General features: G+C 41.4%; 1 protein-coding gene and 1 long non-coding RNA gene across 5 annotated transcripts in view; one reads left to right on the top strand and one right to left on the bottom strand.

Moving 5' to 3' along the window:
- The first annotated feature begins 294 nt into the window (after nt 1-294).
- On the top strand, nt 295-21120 carry LOC122219598. 3 transcript variants are annotated; one of them, XR_006202461.1, is made up of 6 exons: nt 295-479; nt 3773-3944; nt 8342-8485; nt 14237-14364; nt 14595-14682; nt 20132-21120. It is a non-coding gene; the product is annotated as an uncharacterized LOC122219598 (long non-coding RNA). The 3 variants fall into 3 exon arrangements; XR_006202463.1 differs by lacking the exon at nt 20132-21120 and adding an exon at nt 16652-16838; XR_006202462.1 differs by lacking the exon at nt 14595-14682.
- The window catches only part of F13A1 (coagulation factor XIII A chain), a 165090-nt gene continuing 149536 nt past the window's right edge, over nt 5569-21122 (bottom strand). For both annotated transcript variants that reach the window (XM_042937988.1, XM_042937989.1), the window contains exons 14-15: nt 13628-13764; nt 5569-7277 (exon numbers count right to left, since the gene is read on the bottom strand). In XM_042937988.1, the coding sequence (XP_042793922.1) occupies nt 7124-7277; nt 13628-13764 (291 nt within the window). In that variant the 3' untranslated portion in view covers nt 5569-7123. The remainder of the gene's footprint in view (nt 7278-13627; nt 13765-21122) is intronic.

Raw genomic sequence — 21122 nt, 5'->3', positions numbered from 1 at the left:
CCAAAAACGTATGACTTCATCTTAGCACTTCTAAGAACAATTTTTTTAACTCAAATTTCCTTGAGGAATAACTAAGATATCCCCCAATGATTCCCACGTCCTGATATTCATGCCCTGTGTAATTCCTTTCTGTTGACTGTAGGGCTCGACTCAGTGACTCATTTTTAACAGAGTATGACAAAAATGATGGGTGTCATTTCTGAGGTTAGGTCACAAAAAGATTTTAGATTCTGTCTTTCTCTCTTGACTCCTCATTGTGATGCAAGCCCAGTGTCAACTTGTGAGCTGCTCTATGGTGAGGCCAGCAGGACAAGGAACTGGGAGAGGCCACCAGCTCACAGCCAGCAAGGAACCGAGTCCTTGGTGCACCAGTCTGCAGAGAACCGGCAGCTGACAGCTGAGAGCAATCTTCAGATGAGACCACAGTCCTGGCTAACCTTGACTGCTACCTCATGAGAAATCCCAAGCTGGAGCACCCAGTTAAGGATCATCTGGATTCCTGAAAAATGTTTTGATTATTTTGAATGTTATGAACATTCTTAAACGGTCTTATCTATTGATAAATATATGTACACATTTCTATCAGAAATATACTTAGGAGTTGAATTACTGGGTCGCAACATGTATTTGGATTTAGTAGATACTGCCAAGTAGTTTTTCAAATTCTACATTGTCACCAGAAGAACCCTGGATCAGTCACTATTTTTGGCAGGACAGGACTCTTCACTGCTGCTCAATTCAGCACAGGACCAAGGGTGCCATGGGATATAAACAGCATGTTTTATTAGTAATAACACCAATGAAAAAATAACAGTGAAGGTAACCTTTTGGATACCTAATTATCTAATGTATTAATTTTTGAAAAGCAACATACAGCCAGGATTTCATTATGTGTTATTATTTTACATATAATGAGTACTAACAGAACAAAACATTAAGCACAAGTTAGGATACATAGATACCGTGGCTCTGCTTAAATTAGATTTTTTTTGGAGATAAGCAGGATTAACGAAAAGAAATGATGGAAGTAGAGTACTTTTATATTATATTTTCACTATTTGGGTTATTTAGGTGAGCCCATGCTTTTATTTATTTATTTTTTTTATCATACCTTTCCCAGATAATAGCTGTCACTTTCTGCTTAACATTACTAGTGAAGATATCATGGAGGCCTATTGTTTTTCAACATAGAGATTTTGCTGTATTACACCTATTTTTCAATTTTATATCAGTAATAACACTTTGTTGATCTATATGGGCTTTTAGCATTGTATACTCAATAAAGTTAATTAGAATGTTATTGAAGATACCTAGCATTTTAATTATCAGCATAAAAGGCAGGTTCCTTTATTAGAGTCATATTTTTTGAATTCATGGTTATAGCCAAGACAAAAGAAAAAATACTCATAAGCTTGGCCTTGTGTCTATACCAAAAGAGATGTACAAAAATCAAGTTTGGCAACACCAGGCTAATACCATGGGCACTTCAGCCTAGACAGGCATGGTTTGGGTAGGGGAATACTTGGTGGGAGGGTGAACTTCTCACTTAAAAATCCCCAGATGATATAGTTGTCCAAATCTGAAATATGGGTAACATTAGCCTTAACAAACTACCCCAGAAACAGTAAAGGAAAAGTGATCAATGTCATTATGGTAGGAAACTATTCACAATCCATATTAAATGTCATGGTTTGCGATATGAAGGGATACTCTACTAAGCTTAGGAATCTCTCTTTTGAGGAAAAAGTATAGAATGGAAAAGCAGGTGCCCCTCTGCTTTCTGAGGGCTGTGTGGTATTGATGAGCATGGGCAAGAACAACAGGGATTGACTACTCCCAGTGCCTTCTGTCAGGGATCTCAGGGAGCCACCTGGATATAGGCCTTCTGTGGGTTTTGGATGTTTTGGTGAAAGACAGCACAAAAATGGGGAGCCTCACTGTGGCAGAAAGGCCCTTGTAGATGAGAGGTTGGGCAGGAGGATAGCTACTCATTATCACCACTAGTGAGTGCTGAGGACACATTTCTAGAGGGTAAGACTGCTCTAACATCAATTGGCTAGTTTCTCATCTTTAACCAGAAACTTCAGGTTTCAGGCCATTATCCAGCTCACCTGTAATAGCAGCCACAAATTTTGGGTTTAGGTATAACTAATAGAAAAATAAATTATTTCATTCCATTTTGTTTCAAGTAGTTTAGAGCTAAATCAGTGTAGACCTATATGCAAATCAAGGCATTTTTGAACATTCAAGGAGAAAACAATGGCACGTACGTTCATGACCAGACTGTTTCCCAGTACTTCGGCTCATGGGGAGGCTGGGTTTATGGGGGTAGTAGAGGATTTGACCTGCTCTTTGAGGTTCTTAGTGGAATGGTCCTACTTCCTAAGTCTCTGTGAGAGAGCAGTATCAGCCTTTTTGTTGTGCCTTCTCTCTCATCTTCAAGTTACAGCATCTAACCAATCCCTGATGAAGCTGATGAAGGTCCCAGAAAACCATAGCTTAAAAGGAAGAGTTGAAGGAACTGGCAATATTTAAATTATTAAACTTGGAAGAATACATGTTTAGGTCTCTTCCAATACATGGAAGCTGTTGAGTAACAGCAAACTATATATCACTACATATTTTTGGAAAGAAAAGATGAAGTTCAAAAACATAGCATTTCCCCAAATCAAAAAAAGCTGTTAATCAGTAAATTGCTCTCCTTTCTGAGATTGTTGGGTTAAGTGCTCTGGTTTCATCTTACTGCATTGCAGATAACCTCAAATTCAGTGATGTAAAACAACAACCATTTTGTCATCTCTCATGATTTGATGAGTCAGGAATTTGGGCAAGGCTTGGCAGAGTGATTATTCTGCTCTAAGTGACAAAGGTTACTCAGTGGCACTCTGCTGGTGGATGAGTTGGTCTGGGATGGGGGTGGGGGCTAAGATGGCTTCATTATCTTGTCTGGTGCTTTGGTGGAGGTTGCTGGAAGGCTGAGTTCATCTATGATGGTTGACCAGAGCATTGAATGTAGTTTCTCTAGGATGGCAGTCTCAAAGTAGTTGAGCTTTTACATGGCAGCTTAGGTCTTCTATGGAAAGGATTTCAGGAATGAAGAAATTAAAGCCACCAGTCTCCCAAGGCCTGGGCCATATAACTGGTAACATTGTTTCTACCACATTCTATCAGTCAAAGTAATCATAGAGACCACCTAGAGTTGAGGGGAGGGAAGGTGGACACCACCACTCAATAGGAGCAGTGATGACAATTTTATGGTATTCTATAATCTACCATTTTTAGGTAACAAACTCTAAGTCTGATTGTAATTATTTTTCATGCTATGTTTCCTCACTGTCTAAACTTGCTCAAACCAAAAAGAAGAGGAAAGTATGCTTTTTTTGTATTTTGGGTACTTGTTTTCACTAATAGGAAATACTTATTAGGACCCCTTATGTTTGAATTAGTTTCAGGGCTGGTGAAACATTGCTTAAATAATTACTTAAGTCCTAGAACAATGATTAGTGTGAAAATTAATGGGGGTTCACTAATTGTATCAGCAGCAAGCTGACCAAGCATCTTTTAAAAAATGTCTATTGTCTTTGGAGCTAAAAAATGCTCAGTGTAACTCCTGGCACTTGAGGTGAGCACAGTCTCTTAGTCACTCATCCTGCTGCAGTGGAGGTCTTTGTTTTTTTTCTTCTCAGTTATTCACATGTTTGTTTTTATAGAGAGATTTCTGAGAGACATACTCAAAAGATGTTTTTGTTATCTTGTTTTCATTCTTCTACAGAGACTTAAGAAGGTAAAACAGTTGAAATGCTGAAAACAAAGGAAACACTTGTCCTAAAGTGGGAAGGAGTATCTGTAGAAGCAGTTGACTCACTTGGAGAGTTTGTCTTTAAGACAGCAGTGAGAATGGCCCTAAGAATAAGATCCTGGGTCTTCATCAGTCTCTACCAATGGTAATTACTTGGTTGCCCAAATTTCAGCTTCTAGGAAGTTGTCTGTAATATACTTGTATCAGTCTTTGAAATGGACAGCTCCCTTGACATGCTACCTTTCTCACCTTTTTAAAAAAAAATTATTTTAAAGACAGAGTGCAAGTGGGGAAGGGGGAAGAGAGAGAAAGAGAGAGAGAGAGAGAGAGAGAGAGAATGAATCTTAAGTGGGGCTCCATCCCATGACCCTGGGATTTTAACTCAATATTCTTAAAAACTTTGGGAGACAAAATATTTAAAGAAAATATAGTAAACCAGGGGTAGATTTCACTAATTGCTCCTATCCATACCTTGATTTACCATGATTCATGGCTTCCTAGGCCTTTCTGGGTTCTGCAACAACAGGCTGGAAATAATTACATTTACTTCTTTTACAGGGTTGATGAAGTGAAATTACTTGTAATTATATGTATTCATACAATCTCTCCTATCTATCTATCTCTATCTATCTATCTATCTATCATCTATCTATCATCTATCTCTCTATCATCTATCATCTATTATCTATCTATCTCATCTACCTATCTACCTATTTCATTGTCTATCATCTATCTATAGTTTTTCATGTGTTGTTGTGAAGTTTTGCTTGATATATCCCCCAGAAGAATCTTGTGATAACATAAGTATTGTTATCCTTCTTTGGTTATTGAGGCTATAAACACAAATAAAGATTTGTTCAGAAGCACAGGGGACTAGCACAGGCAAAGTCTAGAATTCAGAGTCTCTGGTGCTGAGATTCATTGCTTGTTACCACCGCTAAAATGATTTTTAGAGCTGCAACATTATTATACAGTGTAGAATCCCAGTTGTCAGAGGGGATGGGCTGGCTCTTAGGCATGATGAATAGGTTTTATTTTGAGTGCCAACTCTAAATCAGTTGGTAATAGCTGCCTGGAGTACTGTGTGGAGGAGAATTCTGAGGTCTTATCTGAGTTGCAATTATTCAGTGATGTTTGCCATGAATGTAAGATCTCCCATACACACTTGCCATATATTTTCCACCTCTGTTCTAAGACCAAAAAGGGTATTCATTATGATAGGTATCCATGCTGGTTTGTCCACTGATTCACCATAATGATGCAGGAGAGCATTCATGAAAAAGTATCTACAGAGATTTTGTAGTTTCTGGAAGCTGGTTTTGAACTAAATACGTATACTTCCTCCTTTGGTGAATGCGGTTAATAAAATGTAAAGAGAGCAGTAAGGAAAGCTAACTGACATGAGTACCGACTAAAGTAATTTCCTTTAAAGGAGAGATGCTTGTTTTCCTTGCAGAGTCAGTTATCTACTGCTAAGGAAGGGTGGTTTCTTGAGCACTTGTAGTGAGTAGTATGTTGTATTGAAAATTAAAAGTGTTCAGTTCTGGGGGCACCTGGGTGGCTCAGTCAGTTAAGCGTCCAACTCTGTTTCAGCTCAAGTCATGATCTCATGGTTTGTGAGTTTGAGCCCCACATTGGGCTCCGTGCCGACGGTGCACAGCCTGCTTGAGATTCTCTCTCTTCCTCTCTCTCTTTCTTCCCCTCCCCCTCTCACTCTCTCTCAAAAATAAATTAATTAATTAAGAAAATAAAAAAAGTGTTCACTTCTGTGAAGATGCAAACACAATCAGATGAACTTTATTTGAAGCTTCAATTACACTCTAGTTAATAAGAATACACTCTATGAAGCCAGTTTAACAGTATAGCAAAATGCATTTCATTTTAAAATTGAGTATTGGAAGGCTGGGAGATTACTTAATAGAATTAGGTATGATGCAACTATAGAGGTGACCCCTACTCTTCATGGATTCCTGGTGCTGGGAACAGTCTCAAAGGCTTATAAATGTGGTTATATAGATCAGAAAATTCCACTATGGCTTTTCCCACTTTGCTTTTGTTTTTGTTAAGAATCACACCTTAGGCATTATCGATGGGTAATTTTGGCCATAAATCAGGCTTGCAAATCCATAGTAGATAGCCTTGCCTGTTGGCATCTTGGAGCATAATACAAATGTTGTTAGCATCCTCTGTCATTGGGTCTGTGGCAGCACTGGCTATTTGCAAAATGGAGTCCATATTACCTTTCAGTGCTTGAGTCCTGAGCTGATGTCTCAACATGAGCGATATGAAGGACAACAGGAAATTAGTGGCTGTTCATCCTTCCACATGTCTGTCCACCAAATCTGCCAGAGTCTCCAACTTCTAGGGCTTATTCTATCTCTAAAAATGTACTTGGGCTGGCATTATTGTGTGAAGGAAAGGATCCCAGAGAGACACATGAAGTATAATCACTAATTAAGGAGATTAATTCATCATTCTCCCTGTCCCAAATCAGCCTTGTTACTTTACAGTATTGTGGTCCCAAAAGAGTTAAAGTAAGGGATATTGGTTCCTGCTGATCAGGCCACAGTGTGACACCTCCTATAGAACTCACCATAAAATTACATTATTTAATAGATCTGAGTATTGCACCTGCTATCTTATCTCCTCATAGGTGATTAAGTTTCCCACAAATGCAATTTGTTAATATGGGGCCACATCTTCTCAGAAGGTAAATCTGTGAAATTTGGCAGGCAGTTGCTTTGCTGCAGGTGCAACATGAAAGACCTTGCCCTGGCTTTGCCAAGAAGAAAAATGATGTTGTACTCAATTCCTGGGAAAAATATTCTGACACAGAGAGTAGAATCTAATTCCAAAAAGGGGGAATAGAATTCTAGGGCCCAAATCATGTGCTTCTCTCCCTTTTGGGGAGTATACTACCTCCAAAAGGCTGAGTGGGAGATCAGAGTCTTGTTTTACATGAAGCCAGGTATTGAGCAAATCCCCTTGTTAAATGAAGTCCTCTGATATTTGGAGCTGCAGCCATTTGTGATGATAAATGATGACTTTTACTCTTATGAGCTATGAGAGCTTAATTAGAGCTTAATTAAAGCTAATGCTCAGAATTCTTTGGAAGGTGGAGTGATTAAAAACTAACTTCCATATTGAATAGTCATACTGAAAAGTTGTGTTTGAAATACATGGCATCTCCACTCTGGAGCCCCATGCAATCCTGGCTGGGTCTTCACACCTAAGTTAAAGCAAGAGCTATTTTTTGCATTAGAATTTCCTTAGCCAAGGCTGCAAGGGGCTCAGTGCCTGGGTCCATCTCAGCCCCCTGCGCATTTACACAGAAGGTCGTCTCTGAATCTGCAACTCCAGCTCGCCATACACGTGTCTCAGGGAGTCACTGGTCATGCTAGCTATCAGCTTCCGAGGGCCAGACACCCAGGGTCGACAAACTTCTTCCCATTGCACAGTGGAGTTGGGCCGGATTTCACTGAAAGGATGGAAAAGAGAGGAAAGGTTTTACTCTTCAGAGAGGCAGATTCGGTTCCCACCTTGATCAGGAAGCAGTAAGAACACCTGCCTGATTCATACGCTCTCCTTCTCTCAGTGGATGGTGGTTAGAAGACAAAGGGCTGATTCCAAAAGTTCTGATGCAAATAAGGCCTCTAGATGGGCATGTGCTAGAGACAGACCCATTGGGTCATGGTTCCTTCCATTTGAATGCATCAACCAGCCACCCAGTAGATGTGTGGTGAAGCTGGGGCTGAGCCTCCCACCAGCCATGAGCCAACTGAATTCTAGGTTGTCCTCCAGCCTCCACAGCAACCTCATGGATGTGACTAATCTCCTTTGGCTCACTCTGGGCCACTCTGATTCTCTCCTGGATTAGACTCCTAGCTGAATCTCCAGCTGCCTTTGCTGAGGTCCCGATAATCTAATTAGTTATTGCCAATTCCCTTGGAGTAGACATTATTCCCAGGCCCAGGCCCAAGATCTAGAACATAACCTTACCTGCTGCCAACTGATGGAGTATTTGCATGCTCTATAATTCATAATCCTGTTTAACCAACAAAATGGGTCCTTTTGACCATGCACTTTTCTGCTACTCATTTGTATCCATCCTGATAATGGGACTGACCTTTAGTAGTTATGGTATTCTCCTCTTCCTTTGCAGCCTATTTCTGAGGTTTTCCTAAGCTTCATGGTCAAGCTCACTCCAGTGAATGACTGAGGTCAATCAGGGTTGAGGGGATTTAGGCTTCTCTGGATGCTTCACATATATCACCCTATTGAAGCCTCAGGAGGAAGTTACATGTAGGTTTTATATACATGATAGTCCTTTGAGGTAGATACTATTTAACATATTTAATAGTTAAGAAACATGGAGGGAGGGGTATATGGGTGGCTCAGTTGGTTAAGGGTCCAACTTTTGCTTTCCATGCAGGTCATGATCTCATGGTCATGAGGTTAAGCCCCAGGTCGGGATATGCACTGGGCATGGAGCCTGTTTGAGATTCCTCTCTCTCTCTCTCTCTCCCTTTGCCCCTTCCCCAGCTCTCATGCTCTCTCTCTATCAAAGAAGAAAAGAAAAAGAAAAGAAAAGGAAAGGAAAGAAAAGAAAAGAAAGAAAAGAACAAAAGTGGAGGGATAAACAAGCAAAGCAATTTTCCGAGATCACACAGCTATTAATGGACAGAGGTGAGCTTTGGACTCAAGATGTTCTGGTTCCCAAATTCATACTCTTTCTACTATTGTATTTCATACAATATCTGCCAAAAGATGAGTTTTCTGACCACTGTGCTTGCTTTTTTGTTTTTTGTTTTTTTGTTTTTTTCACAAGCAAGACAGATGCCCTTTTATTCAATATTAAGAGCTTCTTACAGTGTTGTTCATGGAGGATTCCTGGTCTTTGCTCTCTGACCCTCAGGGAGGGTATGTGCAGGGTGTCTTTGCAGAGAATCCTGGGCCAACATTTCTCTGGGAGAGCACTGGGGAGATGAATATACCACCATGTGTATATTAGAAAAGGGACCTGCTTTCATGGGATTATTGAGGCACAGCGCATCAGAATTAGAAAGGACTTAGAAATCATTTAGTCTAGTGACTTCATTTTACAGGCAAGGAAGATTAGATCCTATGGAATCCTCCATAGTCACAATCTGATGGACCAGACCATGGAAGAACAAAGATATGCTGGGGGACATGAAGAGTGTGCTCATGCTCAGAAATGAGGAACATGTTGTACAGAGGCATTCTGTGAATACATCCCTAATGGATGGCACTTATTACTAGTACCATGAAGGGGCTGAGAGACCAAAAGAGCTGGGGATTCTCTAGCTTCAGACTGGAGTGGTTACAAGGAAGGGGAACTGTCAAGGAAAGTCTGGAGTGGTTCAAAGACCTCAGCTATGTAAGCCCCCATTTGTCCCTGGGTGCCAGGGCCATAGAGCATCACTTTAAGCAGAGCCAAAGTACAAGGAGAAATATGGAGCCCCATACCTGTGTTTAACCTATTCTATGTAAACTTAGAACCCCCAAATTTCCTTAAATAGAGCTAAAATCTATGTATTTTAGCTGGCTGTGGGTGTACATCCTCTGGAATAAAAAGGGGAAATGCCCCAAATCTTAGAAATCTAGGCACTAAATAAGAAATTCTTTTCAAACTCTTATCTCTGTGCCCAGTGAATTGGGAAAGGCATCTAAGTCCTTGGGGACTCCTCACTTTGGAGCTGCTCTAGGCATTGACTTTGACACTACTGGTCTAAATGTGTTACTTAATTTGGTATTTGCTAATTATTTTCTTTATTTTTGTTCTTTATAAATGTGATTCTATACACTGTTTCCATCCTTTATATAATAGGCAAATTATGTGAAAAGTGCACACACGTCACCTGTATAGGTATTGTTCAAACTCAGTAAGTTGATTTTACGATTCAAAGTTTGAAAAACATTGACCTCACCATGGGTTTCTTCACCTATAAAAAGCAGACACTGTGGGATATTGAATAGAGTGGGGGGAGGGTGGTGGTGAATTACTATTTGTACTGCACTTGGAAACATGGCAAAATATGGTAAAGTGCCCAATGTTGTTTATAAAAGTATTACTGTTGTTGTTGTTGTTATTGTTATTATTATTACCACAACCCCCTTTGTGGTCATTGCTTCCTCTGCCTGAACTCTCTGTAATGTAACTAGGAAAGTAAGCTCCCCCTGCCTGTTTGCAGAGCAACAGTTCTCTGTCCTTAATTTACAGTGATTAATTCAATATGAATACATGTTTTGAGATATTTATTTCTCAAGAGCTGTGCTATTTTTACCCTGGTCCATTCATTCTTTCTTCCCTGGTTTCCCCAAGTGATCAATCAGAAACACTTAGCAAAATAGTCATCCTGCTTAAGGATCTGGTCTGGGGCCATGTAATGCAGGTGACTACCTCCAACAGAAACTATAATCCCCAAGCTTCACTTTGTTATTGGTTCTTACTCTTATACTCAGTCCCATAATGATATTTGTACATGTATCTCATACATGTATACATGCCTACTCAAGAGAATCATACAAAGATACTCATAAATGAAGATACACTTGCATGTCTAAGTATGCATTTACTTACAGATAACTATGTACAGAAAGAGAAAAGAATCATTTACCCATATTGGTAAGTGGAGTAATACTGGAATAATCCTATTTGCCTGGGGATAGATGTTGTGATAAATGGTTCTCGGTTAATGTGCTGAGCTATCAGGATATGCTGGCCATTTATCATCTTGAACGCACGCAGGCAAATGGGATTATTATTACAATAAACTGCAACTATCTATGGGTTGTTCTCTGTGTGTCTAGCCCTCAGCTTCTGTCCTACTTGAGAAACTCAAAATTTAAAACAAAATTTACAAAGTCAGGGAACTTTTCTCTTGAAATAACTTACTGAACCTGATCATTTTTTAAAGAGAAAAATGAATCTGGAAGATGAATTATTTGATGCTCTGGAAGGATCAAGTGCAGAAACTTGAAAGCTGAGAGTCTGTGGGGGCAAGCACTTCCAAGCATCTGAGATAGGAGGGAGGCGGTGGGAGAAGGCAGACAGGTAAACCATCTCGGAGCACAGTTGGGTCTTACCCTGAACAAGGAACAAGCAGCACTGCCTTCCTTGTTCCTAGTTCAATTGCATGTTTTCTGGCTCCTGCCTTCCAGGCTCCCTGCTTTGAGCTTGAGACCCCTTGCCTTCTAGGGCCCTGGCAGGAATGTGGGTGGATAGGTAGGGGTAGTGATTCTCTTGACGATTCAAGATGTGTATCCTAGAAAGGAATACACTCTTATGAAGGATTCTGATTCTGCAGAATTGCTCTTTTTAAGGGTCCAAGTTGTTACATGGATCTGCCACTCTAGATCAGATCTTGGCAGGAGAGGGTACCCTGGAGTTCTTGTAATTTTCTGACAATATGGATGTGGGTGCTGGCTGGCTCAGGTCTTAGTTGTGAATGTGTGTGCTGGAGTCAGGAGGAGACAGAGAGAATAGTGCTCTTTCCAAAGTCTCAAGCCCACCCTAGGTATTAAACATTTTCTCTCTCAAGTTCTTTCCAATGTTTGACAGTCTAGGAGAAATAAAGCTACCCTTGCATTGAGAGATCCACCCTATAGATCTGGATTCCCAAAACAGATTGAGGACCTGGCTTTCTGTCTGTTATCTATCTGCAATAGACCAGTGTGTTGGAAGTAAGTACCAATAGTACCTTAAAAAAGAGTGTGGGCAGGGCATTTGCCTTGTGTCCATGTAGGGACTGGACTCTTCCATCCTTTCCATGATTCACTCCACTTCACTACCCCAATGTAAGATAGTAACAATAAATGCCTAGACACTCAACCCACTTGGAGCCCTATGCCTTCCAAATGGTGGGTCTTTACACCATGTGATGATTAATCTTTCTTCTAACACACAGATGGTCTTTTTTCATGCATTGGCCTGTGATCAAGGTGGGATTTGGGGCATAACCAAGGTGTACAGGGACCAGGGGGTTCTGGTAGCTTCAGATGAAGCTTCTGGGGTATACCGTCTGAGAAGGAAAAATTGGATGCAGATTTCTTCTGTTTTGAAGAAGAAACTTGTTTCACTTTGTCTGAGTGATTCTTGCATCTGATTCAAGTGGGAAGGTGTGAGAAGGGGTGAGTAAGGCTATCGGTTCTGACAAAAGCAAGGCTACCACTGCTGACCTCTCCCTGTGGCTGAAGATGATTTCTAATTTAATTTTTTTTCCCTGCAACTTTCCTATTAGCACAGGAAGGGTGTTATGTTTTGTGCTTGCCTTCTTTAAAAAGCACTCAAATTATTTTCTCTGTTGTTTATTGCATTCATGGGCAGCAGGCATTTCTTGGACAATGGGATTGCAAAGGCTGTGAGCACTGTAACTTAAAAGAAATGCAGAGAGCACTTAGTGGGCAAAGTGTTCTTTAAAGGCATCCCAGAAGGGGTGAAGGAGGCCTTGGCCTGGTCCCACAGATTCAGAGGTAACTTTCAGAAAGCGCATTGAAGATATTCCTGACATCATCAGGCACTTTCCGCAGCCCTCCACCTCCCCTTCTCTATTTTAGAAGGTCACCCACAGGAAATATGCTAGATTGATTGATGCTGACAGGGACTTATTTGTGGTAGAAATGAAAGTAATAAACCTCAAAGATTGGGATCCATTCTGGGTGTCACAATTTCAGAGGAGCCCTGACAAACTGGAGTTAGGTGGGAGATGAGGGAAGCTGAAGCCCCATCAGGGGTCAGAGGGATGAAGTCAGGGGAGGTATGAAGAAATGTGACAGTTGTTTGCAAACATTTGCAGGGCACCAGGTGGAAGAGAGTTGGGCTTTGTTCTGTGCCAATCCAAATGACAGGATCACTGGGTAGGATCAAGAGGTAGAATTTTTTCCTAACAATTGGAGCTACCTGACCATGAAATGGGCTGTGTTTTGGGTGATACTCTTTGTCTGTAGAAGTCCCAGAAACTGCAGCGCACAACCCAATTGCACTAGGCATGGATGAAGCGATTTCATTCTTATTATCACAGAGCCTGAGGTCCCCTGAGAACACAGTCTGCAAGTCTTGAGGCTCACCTTTATTCTGTTGAAAGGAACAGTTCTAGAGTGCATGTGTCGGCAAAATCTGGGGGGTGGCGTTGGGAAGAAAGGACCCTTGCAAAGGGACATCTTTCAGCATCATATCTACCACATAGTAGGTACTCAATAGATATTAGTATCACTGCTACATGAGGAGGTAGCAGGGCACAGTGCTTGAGACTTAGGTTCTGAATCAGCCACCCTGAGTCTGAATCTTTGCACTACATTTTAAAAAAATATTTATTTATTTTTGAGAGAGAGAGAAACAGTGTGAGTGGGGGAGGAGTAGAGAGAGAGGGAGACAGAATCTGAAGCAGGCTCCAGGCTCTGAGCTGTCAGCACAGAGCCTGACGTGAGGCCCAAACCCATGGACTGCAAGATCATGACCTGAGCCAAAGTGGGACCCTTAACTGACTGAGCCACCCAGGCACCCGACACTACTCTTATAAGCTGTGAAACTCGGGCCAAATCAGCCAACCCCTCAAAGCCTCAAACTCCTCTACTACCTCAAGGGAGATGCTAATAGCATCCTCATTAGGGTGGTTTTATGGATTAAATGATGGAAGTGCCAGTCAAGTCAACCCTACTTGTACCCCATGACTCATAGAAATGGCCAATAAGAAGGCAGCAGCTTCTCAGACACATTCCTTCGGCATTATATGTAAGTTGGGAAACGACAGAGAAAGATAAGCCTGCCCACTCACTTCTCACCTTCTCAGTCCCCACCCCAGGCCTTACCGGAACATCTTCCTCATTGGTTTTGTCACTCCAGGACCATCCAGGTATATCCAAACATTTCGCAGAGTTTCTTTTAGAGGATTGGTGAATTCAACTGTCACCACCATGTCAGAACCAACCATCCTAGTGCCGCGGACCTAAGACATGAGTTGGGGGAGGAAAATGCAGTTCATTAGCAGCACGTAAAAGCTTTCTGCTCTCCTGTGTCCTTAACCATCTTCACTTTTGCTGGTTTTACAGAATGGTTATTCTTTGGCAATGGAACCAGGATGATGAGGCTAGCTGATTGCTTTGACTGGGGGATACCTATTGAGACAAAGATGGAAAATTACTAATTAGGATCACACTCTTTTCCTCATTAGGAAAACCACCCTAATTAGAGCTCAGGTTAATAGCCGTGACCACCAGCTGCTCTCTATCAGCAGGAGATGGAAGTGCACTTGGTGTAGCAACACATTTCCATGGTGAGGGTGGCCAGGCAAACTCTGCTTCTGGACAGGACTCAAGCTTCCTGCCAGGACACCGGGGGTGGGGGCGGTGTCTGTGGAGGAATTCCTAAGTTCAAGAGGAAGAGATGGCTCCAGGGTTACTGAGCCTTCTTACTTTTAGGCACACTTCGAAGAAATATGGCCAAAGAGGGAGTCATCACTGTGGAACTTGAAGAAAAGGAATCTGGACGCTAAAATAGGCCAAAAAGACTTTTCATCCACAGCTACAACACCTGAGTCCAGGAGAGAGTAAGGCTCTTTGTTAGTAAGTTTATCTATGACAAGTCTCAGAAGGATTGGGTATTTGGCAAAGCGTCACATGAGGTGGCCTGAGTTCAGTGTCAGTTCAACACTTACTAGTAGTGGGGCCTTAACCTTTTTGAGATTCAGTTTTCTTGTCTCTAAGACTGGACTGACATTCCCATGGGGTTGCTGACGTGGAATGCTATTACTGTTGGCTCTTTGGCTGTGTTTATTAGGTGCCAGGAATGGTATGCCTTCCCAACACCAACCCAGTGAGCTGGAAAATGGCCAGGTGGCTATGGGGTTTGCTTGTTTGTTTCAGAGGTATGTATGCTGAATGGATGGATCTGCATAAGCTCTATACAACTTGGGAATAATAATAGTAGTTCTTCCTTTCTAAGAAAAGGGTAGAATGAGAAAATGCATGTAAAATAGCTAAAACACTGCATAGCATGAGACAGAAGCTCCATAGCTTATGGCTCATACTGTTTTTGGAATAGCAATGTTCAAGGTAGCTTGTTTTATTCACCTTATATTTATATTTTAGTGCACTTTCAACTCCAACATGTAGCCAGTGCCCAGCAAACATTTGTGAAATTAATTTCACTGTTTAACAATGGAATTTATTGAGTTTTCTACATAACAGCCCAGCCATTGTTATACCCCATTTCTTTAAGCAGACATATAATATAGAAAAAAATCATGTGGAAATGAACCTTTTTATGAATAGAGGGAAAGAGGAAGGATAATGCCCAGGAAAAAGACTCTCACTTACTGAATCTGCAGTAAAGAATAAATCTTCATTGCTTCACTGTTTAAGACACAATTTGTGTCTAAATTTATGTCTATGGGATTTTAAAAATCTATGAGAAAAATGAAAATTGCAGCCCAATGCTCTGTGTTTAGTACATTCAAATCCACACCCGCTGGGGTGGGGGTGGGGGATCCTGCCATCAGAGGGATCAGGGGGTAGAGCAACAATCATGGTGGTGACCATGGCAGGTGTCACCAAGAGAGCACAGATTGCATGCCAAGTGGTGTGTCTAGCCTGTCACCAGTGGTCTTCAGCCTGGCATGCACAAAGAGTCAGCTGGGGGACTTTAAAAGTCACAGAGGTGTAGGCCCACTCCCAAGCAATTAACTCAGAATCTCAGGCAGAGCCTGTAATAAGTTTATTTTAAGCACCCCTGTTGATTTCTAGGAACCAACTTAGAAAACTGCTCCCCAGTTGAAAATCTCTGATGCAGACAACACATTTGGAAGACAGGCTGAAATTTTCACTGTCTTCCCCAGATGCCCTGACTCTATCGATAGAGATACTGGAAGTACAGAAGTGCATTATTAGAATACTCTTAGTGTTCTTGGCTTAATTCTCAAGTGTGGCTGACATATTTCTCATAAGTTGGGAAAAAAATTTCAGAAACTTTCACATTTAAAAAAAAATACAAGATAAAGATAATGTTTACAAAAACTGAATTGGAGAAAGTGGGGCTACTTCAGAGATGCTGTTGGTAGAAGTCTGCTAGGATCCCTTTAACTTCAGGGAAGAACTATTTTAGAGCCATCTGCCATCTTCATGGCATGCTATTACAAGTATGGACATAAGCCCCTTGCAAAAAATCTGATAATAGCTACTGGCCCTTCCTCAACACAGACATACACAGTGATGAATACAAGATACATACACCTCTCACATGTGGTTTTAGAGGATTCATTACAGACTCAGAAGGTCTGTCTATGGCCCTCCCTGGGTCTGTGGGCTCCAGGTGAAGAATCATTTCCATACGCCAATTTCCATGCTACCTCTGCAGGAAGATTCCTGCACTGTGGAAAGCCAAGTGCATCCTTCCAGGTCACTCTTGACAGTGATGGGGAAATTTAGTGTTTGAGAGGTTGGTGCCCATGCTCAGGCCTTCACGGATAGGCTTTAGATCTGACCATGACTTGAAGATTAAGCCTTCTCAGATATCTTCATGCCTAACCAGTTTCCCCTCAGATGTCATCATCGTAGCCAGCTGCTACCATGGGCATGTAAATACTGCCCAGGCTTTCCTGACAATGGAGTGGGCCAGAGAGAAGTGGGGGCAATGAAGGGAGAGGGCTATTCTCACATTGTAGAGTGCTTCCTTTGCAGTTAATGAACACTCATTTTCCTTTTCCCGACATTCATCTTCTGTACCCAGAATTTAAACTTCCTTTGCCTGACTACTGAGATGATAATGAACCCTAGAGACTCTAACCAAACCAAATACAAAAGCCTGTGTAACATTTAACATCACTGTTTTCTGTTTAGGGAAATTAAGTGGAGATATGTTCCTCCCTTCTTTTGAGGAAAATGGAACACACACATGGTATTTTCACAGTATGTGCTGATTTGAGCAAGGAGCATGCTATGGTATCTGCGAAATGCTGAGAAGGCCATGGTGGATGAAAATGTCTGTCCAAATCTAATTTTTTAAGGAATCTTCACCGGTCCCTTCTCTTTCATGCTGTAAAAATAATTCCATATCATTGTAGTTATATTTTGGATTTTCTTGCTATCATAAAAAGTTAAACAAAAGAAGCCCTAAGCAATCCAGAGAAAGTTAGGTCAGGGAGAAACTTTTATGTGTACTTACTTTAGAGAAGGGTAGCCATTACTCAGGCCAAAGAAAAAAGATAAAGTCTATGTCATACTGCATGACATCAAAGTCTTTTCCATGTGTTTGATGGCTCTGATTGTTTTCAATATCCCATTTAAAAATACATGTTTTGGGGGCACCTGGGTGGCTCAGTCAATTGTGTCTGACTCTTGATTTTGGCTCAGGTTATGATCTCATGGTGGGTGAGGTTGAGCTCTGTGTCAGGCTCTGTGCTGATAGCACAGAGACTGCTTAGGATTCTCTCTTTCCCTCTTTCTCTGCCCCTCCCCTGCTCATGCTCTCTGTCTCTCTGTGAAAGTAAATAAATATTAAAAAAAATAAAAATATCTGTTTAAAAAATTTTTAAATGTTTTTATTTATTTTTGAGAGAGAGATACACAGTGCAAGCAGGGGAGGGGCAGAGAGAGAGGGAGACACAGAATTTGAAACAGGATCCAAGCTCTGAGCTATCAGCACAGAGCCCAACCCAGGGTTCGAGCTCATAAACCATGAGATCATGACAGGATGCTCAACCGACTGAGCCACCCAGGTGCCCCCAAAATATCTGTTTTTTTTAAGTTTTTATATATTTTGAGAGAGAACATGAATAGGGGAAGGGCAGAGAGAGAGAGGGAGAGAGAGTATCCCAAGCAGGCTCCTCACTGTCAGTGCAGAGCCCAATGTGGGGCTCGAATTCACGAGCATATGAGATCATGGCCTGAGCCAAAGTTAGACACTTAACTGACTGAACCAGGCACTCCAATGAAAATATGGTTTTAAATATTGACATAAAATATGATGATTTTCCAAGTTAAATACCATTCTCCAATTTTGACATCCTGAGTTCTTGTCTATCATACTGCTTAATGATAATGACTAGCTATTTTGATTCTTTGTGAACAAGATAGTTACTAACGCAGATACACACACATACATGTAAACTTTTAGAGGGAATTACTTTGTAGGAAGTCACAAGATCTCTTCCATGGAGCATATGCTTTATAATATGCATAACTGTATTCAAAATTGAAATGAAATGAGGGAAAAAGTTTGAGAAAGAAGTAGTTTAGGTAGCAATATAATTCACACAGTTTATTATTAGTTCACCTCACAACACTTACTTCAAGTGCCATCAATAATGTATTACATGTATTATTGGAAAATACATTTTTTCTTCTCTCTAGCCTTGCTGGTAATAAGTAGCTTCTTATTTGTGAACTCTGCTTACCAGCACCAGCACTACCACTGCTGAGTTTCGCATTTACTCCATAATACTAATGGTTTTATGGTAGTCAGGCAATGTTCTAAGTCTGCACCATCCAATATGGTAGCCACTAGCCACATGTAGCTATTTAAATTAAAATCAATTAAATTAAATTAAAAATTCAGTCCTTAATTGTACTAGCTACATTTCAAGTACTCAATAACTACCTGTGGTTAGTGGCTATCATATTGGACAGTGCAGATTTAGAATATTCCCATAATCATAGAAAGTTCTATTGGACAATTTTTGTCAAGTGATTTACTTCTATTTATTATTTAATTCTCACAACCCTATGAGGTAGGTATTGAATCTTCTTTTTATAGATGAGGCAATTGAGGCACAGAGAAGTTAAGTAACATGTTCAAGGTCACATGGACAATAGTAGGGGAAGTAAGACTTGAATATGGAGAATCTGGTGCCAGAATCTTGGCTTAACCGCACCCCCTGTACCGATAGCAATAATAGCAATAATAGTAATTAGTTATTAATTAATTGGTAATTACTAATTAGTCATTAGCAATAGCGATAGCACCTCACATTATTTTTAGTGTTTACTTAGTAATGCAGGCATTGTACTCATAATTTTACTTACATAGTCCTCCCTCCAGCCCTCCCTATGGGCTTGGGGGCAAACATTATCATCATCTTCATTCAACTGATGTCATTCTGACACTTAGAAGATAATCAAAGGACCCGAGTTACAGAGCTAGTAAATTGGCAGAACACAGATATGAATCTAGGTCTTTCTGACTCCGAAATATTCATCTTTAAACATTACGTACACTGTCATCTCTGACAGCAGAGAGGCAAAAATAGTAATTTTTAAAAATGAAAATAGCTTCTTCATTTTCTGAAATCCACTGAAGAATCATTCTCAGTATTACCTTCTGTTACCACTAAACTTCCAGGTAAGCACGATGATTATACTAGAACCTGAACTAAATTTGAAAATATATGTACAACCCAACTCTTTGTGTTTGACTTCATGGGAAAAGAATCTGATTCCTATGCCAGAGTAAAATGTGACAGGGTAGCCTTGGGGCCTTGATATATTACTTGATGATAATAGGATTTTCCATTTAAGGTAAAGATAGAGATATCATTTTAGAACATAGTGGGATCATATAAAGGTAGGTAAGATTCGTTATTCTTGAAGTTTTACTTTGTGTCTGTGTGTGTTTTTTAAGATTAAAAAATAGCAAACAGGAAATATAGAGAAGAAATTATGTTTTAGGCATCCCAGTTAGCAGCAATTTCTCATTTGCATTCCCAAGTCTAGGTTGTTCGATGGCTGTGCTGAGTGGGGAGATGCAAATGCTCAGTTTACAGTGGCCGGGCTCACTCACAGACGTACTCTAGGATGCTCTCTCCTGGCTGACGGAGCACATCCACTGTCTGCTCCTCTGTGACCAACAGCCACGGTTGGGTGGAGAGTCAGCTCCCCAAGCATGTAAAGTCATGGCTGATGGTGCCCCACCTGGGACCCTCTGGGGATGCTCACAGCCCATCAGGGCTGACGTCTTTGTTTTTCTCCACAGATTGATAGGACAGTGGGAAGGGGCACAACTGTAGTGGTTGGGACACAGAAAGTGACCACAGTTGGAGGAAACCGAGGGGAATGTGCTGGACTCAGGGTCTAAAGACAATGGGGCTGCCACTGTATGTCTTTGGACTGAGTCATTTGAACTCTCTGGGCCTTTGTTTTTTTGTGTGGTTACTGGGAGGATTCAATGTGATATTATATGTTAAATCATCTGGCAGAGCATCTGAAACATAGAATTTATTGAATCTAAACGCAGTTGAGGTTTAAAGGGAGATCATGTTGCCAGAGTGACCATGAAATCCTTCTCACCCATGAGTTCTCTTATGTGGAATGATGCGGATATAGTTTCTCAGGTACTGGAGAGGAGAGTCACAAAGGAGAGAAGCTGCCAGCCTCCACCAACACTTGAAAGAGAAGTGGAGAAGCCCAGGTCCCCTCGGCCCTGTGCCAGCCTGCCTGGTGACCTATGGTCCTGGTGACCCAGACATGTGGAAGAGACATGGAGAACCCAAGGGAGGTTGGAAGGGAAAAACGTGCTTGGTTGGAGACAAGGGAAGGAAAAATGGGTCGGGGTTCGGGGACATTTAGAACACCAAGTCTTTGTTTTCATTTTTTTTTTGCCTCGCTGGAAGGTATCAATATTTAGGTGGTCGCAGAACAAAATGCAACTATAGGAACGTCTCACAATTTACCCAGTAACCGTCATGGTGACATTCATTTCTCAAGTGGTTTCCCAGTTTTACCCTCCCCTCCAGGGCACAGGTCTATACATTGGGATGCTGGAGGAGTAGGGCTTGGGCACTCCCCACAACCACCCTCTGCCTTGCTCTACCCTGGTTAAAATGGGAGCTTGGGGGGCACAAGCAGAGAAGGAGCAAAAAGGATTCTACACTTAATCTCAGTAAGAATGCTGAGTGCCAGTTAAGAAAAACTGATGGTGTTTCAAGTCAGAAGAGATGTGGATGTGGGGCCAGCACTGGGGTTTATCTGTGCAAGTTAGGAAAAGGGCACTCCTTTTTTGGCATGGCAGGTGGAGAGTGGGATGGATTTGGTCCCCTCTCTACCTCCCCCATCCCCAGGCTGGGTGCAGCCTGCCCCAACGTGGGTGTTGGCTTGGAGTGGGGCCCACTCAGAGGAAGGTCTTGGCACCCATGCTGGGGAGACATTTCCTATGTGACCTGTGTTATCCTTATGACTACAAGCCCAGAAAGCTGAGACCCCACTGGTCAGTGCTGGTCCTGCTGATATTCTGCCTGTTGATTTCTGTGAATTCCCTCCCTTCGCAGGCTCTGTATATACGGTAGCCAACCCATGCGAGAAAACAGCAACTGTGCTT

Source organism: Panthera leo, chromosome B2, assembly GCF_018350215.1.
Source record: "Panthera leo isolate Ple1 chromosome B2, P.leo_Ple1_pat1.1, whole genome shotgun sequence".
Classification (NCBI taxonomy): domain Eukaryota; kingdom Metazoa; phylum Chordata; class Mammalia; order Carnivora; family Felidae; genus Panthera; species Panthera leo.
This window is presented reverse-complemented; position numbering and strand designations above follow the sequence as displayed.